General features: G+C 40.2%; 1 protein-coding gene across 1 annotated transcript in view; it reads right to left on the bottom strand.

The window, feature by feature from the left end:
- The window catches only part of LOC129733829 (uncharacterized), a 14497-nt gene extending 9181 nt beyond the window's left edge, over positions 1-5316 (bottom strand). The window contains exon 1 of the mRNA XM_055695355.1: positions 4953-5316. Within this exon, the coding sequence (XP_055551330.1) occupies positions 4953-5139 (187 nt within the window). The 5' untranslated portion in view covers positions 5140-5316. The remainder of the gene's footprint in view (positions 1-4952) is intronic.
- Positions 5317-6274: the final 958 nt, after the last annotated feature.

Below are 6274 nucleotides of genomic sequence, written 5' to 3'. Positions count from 1 at the left end.
CCACCTCTGGTCTGAGTTTGAGATACTGGAACGTCGGTGAAGTGACTCGCCAGCCGGAGGCCAAGGATTTGGCTCGTGGCGTGGAAAGAGTCCCTCTATGATCCGCTCAAGCATCGCTGGTGATTTTTCTGCGGGCGCCATCGCACCCTTAGTCTTGGCCATCACCATCCTATAGGCGTTACCCCACGGGTTAGTGTTGGCACTAGCGCACAGTCTTTCGAAGCACGCACGTTTACTAGCTTTTATTGCTCTCTTAAGCGCCGCTTTTGCGGAACTGAATGCCCCTCGACGATCTTCCCTTTCTTCGTCGGTTCGCGCACGTTGAATCCTTCTTCTCGCTTGAAGACACGCTCTGCGGAGGTCCGCTATCGCGTCGGTCCACCAGTAGACTGGTGGCCTTCCATGCCTAGGCTGGCGGTTCCTAGGCATAGTGGCGTCGCACGCCCGCGAAAGTAATGCAACAAGTTGATCAGCGCTCAGGTTACGAGTTCTGCTCGCCTCGTGTTCTAGTCTAATTGCTTCCGCAAATACCTCTTCGTTGAAGTGTGATATCCTCCAACCGCGAGGAGCTGGAGTGTTAATTCTACTCGCCACATGCGGACTCGTTTTACAGTCTACGCTATAACAGACCGCCAGGTGGTCGCTATGAGTGTAGCCATCGTCTACCCTCCAGTTCGTGATCAATCCTGGACTACAGAATGTCACATCGATGATCGACTCCACGCCGTTTCTACTGAAGGTGCTCTTCAAGCCGACGTTGGCCAGATCTATGTTGAGCTTCGCCAAAGCCTCCAACAAGATCCGGCCTCTCTGGTTTGTGCGTCGACTTCCCCACTCAGTTGCCCATGCGTTGAAGTCGCCCGCCACTACCAACGGTGATAGACCGATCAGCTCCACGGTGGCTCGGTCGATCATCCTTGCGAACTGCTCGGTAGACCAACGAGGCGGAGCATAGCAGCTGCAGTAGTACACTCCGTTCACCTTGGCAACCGCGTATCCTTCGTATATATACATTTACACATTTGCCTTAAAAACGAAAGCCAATGTGCTTGCATATTTTCCAGATTTCCTTCTCTCTATTAATCGATTAAAACTCAGCAACAGAAACCGAAAAGAAAAGTATTATAGTCCTTAATATTGCCAGGGTGAATGGCCCGAATCGGTCAACCGGTTCCGGAGATAATAACGCCCAAATTCTTCATCATGCCAAAAACTAATAAATTTTTTTTTACTTCTTAAGCGGTCCGTGACGACCCCAGCTCAAGATATGGCCAATAATGAACTAGGTTTATAATTTCAAATCAGACGTTATAGGTGTCGCTTAATGGGCTTTGGCACAACAACCCCGAGTATTCGGAACACAACCGGAACAGGTCCGCATTTTTTTTTTTACAATGAGAGGCATGGGTGGATTTTAAGCACTTCTAAGCACTGCTTTGATCATCGTTACCATGTCAATGAAACATATTCCGGCCATATATCCGAAACCAGTCGATTAACTCCGGCCATCCTCTTCGTTAAAAGAAAATATGAATGAAAACCTTCCTGACGAAAATTGTCAGTACCTTTTTAAAACCTTTTAATGTGCCTTCTAGCATCTGCCACCTTCCACTCGTCTACACGAAAGGAGCAATCACGCCGTCTTGAACTCCGCCATGTGCTAACCTTCTTGTCGTCATGCCACCTAATTCATGTTTGTTTATTTTTGTTGGAAGAAAAAATAAGGCAACACAATTCTAGAATCACCAGCAGGCGGAAAATGATACAACACGGCGTGCCAGCGCCTTCGACAAAAGAAGGCGAAACAAGACCGTGTGGAAGGCACAATGCGTCTACACGGAAGGCAGTCAAGTACGCAGCCGAAGGCGGCGAACGACTACCTTCTTCACTAGAAGGCAAAGATAGAAGGTTCTAGTTGGAAGGCCTCCCAACGGAAGGCGCGTTTACGCTTATTAATTTGTATGGAGAAGGCGTCATTACGCCGTGTGCGTATTCGAGCCTTAATAGTTGTTTATTGCAAATGCTTTTAGTCGGCGTGCAGCCAAACCGAACTAAGCGTCGAAAAACATTTACCGCCGCGATTGCTGTATAGTCAAGCTGCTACATAGAATTTTTGTTATAATATAGTTATCAAATGCTCAAACGATTTCGTTACTTCGTAATAGATAAATTATTACTTCTCATATCCACTGGGTGTCAACAATTCATTCTGAGAAAACGGCGCTTAGTTCAGTCTGATTGCACGCCGACCATATATCAATATCATACATATCAATTGAAGAAAAATCATTGATTCTATGTTTGCTATCCTCATAACATCATGCTGTCAAAATGAACTTGATTTTTCTGCTGATTCAATCTCAGTACAGCCATACCCGAATGATGGAGAAAGATAGCAAGAAAAAAATTAGAGTGAGAGTTGACGCTAACAGAATCATCGAAACATCGCAAACTCTTTTGTAATGAACCATGCATCGTAGTTGGCTGATTCTGGTGTTGCATCATTTTGGCGTAATGTCAGTAGTATGATATTGACTTTACGCAGCTCTGGAACAAATTATTTAAAGAAACGCTGAGCAATTCTCACAGAAACCATCCCACCGGTGACACAAGGTCTTGGAAAATGGATATTTTTGGGTCTAAATGATTGAAAATAGTGAAAAAATGAGAACACCACCAGAATAATCGACTTCTCGAGCATCCAGGGATCAAACGGTTCTCAAAAAGCTGTATTTTGAACTGTTCTTGATCTTTCTATTGATCTCTTTCCCTTAAATGTGTCATTGAACCTTTTACCAACAGCACATCGTTTTAAAGAGGAATGATAAAGCTTTCATTTGAAGTAAAAAAAATGGCTGCTATTTTGGATCTCGCCGCCATCCTGAATTTTATCAGAAGATCGTGTTTTTGAGCAAGTTCGGAACCATCGATTTTAAATTTGTCAGCACTATTGGAAAGCTGAGAAAAAATGCTTGAAAATATATACATAAAATTAAAAAAGCAACGAGTCTAGCTTGCCATTCAGATCACTTTTCGAAATTACGCTTCAGAAATAACGGTGCTCGAATGCACTTACTACACAGAAAAATAAAAATACCCAAATATGCGTATTTTAGACGCAAAACAGCCCTTCTGTGCGGGAGAGTACTTTTAGGTAAAAGTGATTTACCTACATTTGAGTACCTGCACGAAAATCACCATTTAGGGGAAATTGAATGCCTTGAAACATCAATATCAAAAACCTCGATACAATTTTTACCCCTAATTTTGGGGTAAAAATTCTCTTTTTACTGAGCTGTTGCGTTGTTTTCACCAAATTTTATGCGAATTATTTACCTAAGCCAGTAAACATTCAGGTTTACGTAAATTTACGTTGTTTTTACGTGTTTGCTTGGTAATGATTTCTTTGTGTGTACCTATAAACTAGGAACAATGACGGTCGACAACATATGCAGACCATTAACCCAGTATATTGCGTTGCTTTGGCAATATGATATTCAAAATCCAGACCAGCTAATTTTTACGGAAAAGCTCAAATGTACTGCTCCGACTCACTCGTACAATTTAGAATTTGTGTTTTAAAAATACAATTTACAGTTGATGGCTTTGATTTTTGTTTTTACATTTTCGTCATTCTATTCTGGTGATATTTTATCAAATTGCTTCTCTATAATTTGTAATGAAGTTTTGGTAATTTATTTTAACTAATTGCCGAGAGTATAATATCTTCTTTGAATGAAAATGCTATAATTTGTTCTTCGGATGTAAAATTACGTTTTATAAGTTAATCAATGTTTCCACTTGCGCTCATTTGATAGTTCTTTGTTTAGGTTTTGCCCACAAATGGGTTTTTAAACAGATGTGAACAGAAACTTTCAGTGGAAATCGAGACTCCAAGTGTGTAAAGTTGATAATCCCATTGATTCTTTTCGTGCGGAATAAGTGTGGCCATCAGTATAAATTTTTGAAACCAAAATATTTTCAACAAAAAAAAGTGCTGCTCAATCTCAATTATATGAGCGATGCATTGGAAATCAAACATATCGCAACGAAACAAGCTCAACAATAATTTTATTCAAAAAGTAATTCTATTGGACTTCAAGCGACATTGAATCAATTATTTCAGGTTGCCATAACTGTTTAAGAGTGTCACCTCGTGAGCGGCCTCAAAAAGTTGGTTTATCATAACTTTTCCGAGCAGAAAATAGTGACAAAAAGAAAAATCTTTTGCATTTATTTAATGGTCGAACTGAAAGAAATTAAAAACCAAACGGCTGTACATATTGGCCTACCCTTTGATCTGTAGCTTTTTTTAAAAAAGTAAGTTAATAAATACCTAGCAAAAACTAATAAGTCATCTCTTTAGAATCTCTTTTCAAAACCTACTTTTCATTCAAATTAAACAGAACAAAAGTTTTGAATATATAAAAACAGTCTGTTCAAAGCGCACAAACATGAACTTCGATGAAAATATTGTATTATAACTCTTCTTAGATTGGAAATATTTTTTTTTTGCAAACAAACTGCCTAAAAGTTCAACTTTTTCGCTTTTGTGCATTTTCATTAGTGTAGTCTATTTACTATCTTCGACGCGGCAAATCATTTTCAAACAAGGAATCTAGGCAAGCCTGAAACAGACTGCGATTCTTGCATAGAACTGCTAATTTACAAACACCTTTCTGCGAGTGATTATTGCCTTTTTTTCTGCTCACAGAATAAGTAAGATGCATTGTCACGTTCCGTAAAAATCTATTCGCTCCGAGCGCTCTGTTTCACTTGAAGCTTAGCTGTCTAAACACAATCATCAGCTACCGAGCTTGAAAACAAAACGATTTGTTCAATCACACCGCTCGCTTCAAACTTCAATTTACCAAACATTAGCCCTCTTTTGAGGTTTGTTTTTGTTTTGATAATTAGCCAGACCATCACTTCACTAGGTAGTATTCACTCACTCTTCGCTCTACACATCGGTTCATCGTAAATGAAGATTCCCACCATGTGTTTGATAGCGTCCTCGAAACGCTCTTCCGGTAAATCCTGTACGACGTAGGTCACCTGTTCCTCACTGTTTAGGTCTTTGGCCAGGAAGGTGTGCCACACGGAAGGATAGGGAACATCAGCAGGTCGCGTCCAAACCATCGTTGAGTTGCACTTTTCTCTCCCACTGTGTGAACGAAGACTTGTACTGGAGTTCCTCTAGCACTACAGTGATTCTACAAACGCGGTAGAATGCGAATTGAATGATTTTTGCAAAGCAGATGAGCTTATCATAGAATTAGTTTTTTCTCTCGTCATGCCGTTCCATATATTTCTTTTCACTGTATACGAGTACAACAACGACGTCATGTTATACAGTTAAATACCAGGGCGCGCCGTCGCACAAGTTAACGCTGATTACTCTAATGGACGGTTATTAGGGAAAGAGCACGTACTCTGTGCTGCGAAATGAAGGAAATTCCCGATTTTGTTGCTATGATGGCCATTCACAGCATTCTACCCTATCTACTGTTTTTGATACGGTTGATGATAAGACGACAATCGTTTGAGATAGCAAATAGAGTAGATGTTCCTATGATAGCGTAAGTTGTTTGCTCTTTTTTATAAGACGCAAGATAATTTCATTCAAAATAACCGAACATCTGCTAAAAGCCAAAACTGAATGAAATTTGAAGATTTGTAGATTGAGCAGAAATGAACCAGAATGTGCACACTGCCACGAGCATCAGTGTGGTAGTGGATGCTTTATTCTTATTGTTCATGCTTTGTCAACACGTTACGGCGGCTTCCTTTAACTTTATTTGCCAATGAAATATTTCCTGTCAAAGATTGATATTACTCTTTCATAATGTAGTGTGGTAAGGAGATGAGGAGTGTACATTCTGCATTATTTTCATCAACCTTTCATTAATTAAAAAGCGCGCAGGCATATACACATTGATTCTTTCAATGACATTCTACCAGTTGAGTAGAAAAACAACAGGAGTATTTAAGTAGCTGTCGTATACAAATACCCCGGTGAAAACTGTGTATCTACCATTACATGCAATAAAGTAAAATACTTTTACGGTTGGGTATTTTTATAGGAGCGCTCCATGATTACCCCTAATATTTTTGCACTGTCCGTGGCAATGAAATCACGTGTCACGATGCAAAACTACATCACATTCGAACACGAGAAAGATGTAGGGGTAAACAGGGTAAGACCGTCCTGCGGGGTAAGACCGCCCACCGTAGTTTTACTACCAAGTTATAAAATAATTGAAAAATTTCTTTA

Source organism: Wyeomyia smithii, chromosome 1 (genome assembly GCF_029784165.1).
Source record: "Wyeomyia smithii strain HCP4-BCI-WySm-NY-G18 chromosome 1, ASM2978416v1, whole genome shotgun sequence".
Classification (NCBI taxonomy): Eukaryota; Metazoa; Arthropoda; class Insecta; order Diptera; family Culicidae; genus Wyeomyia; species Wyeomyia smithii.
The sequence above is the reverse complement of the archived record's forward strand: the minus strand, read 5'-3'. Positions and strand labels throughout refer to the sequence as shown.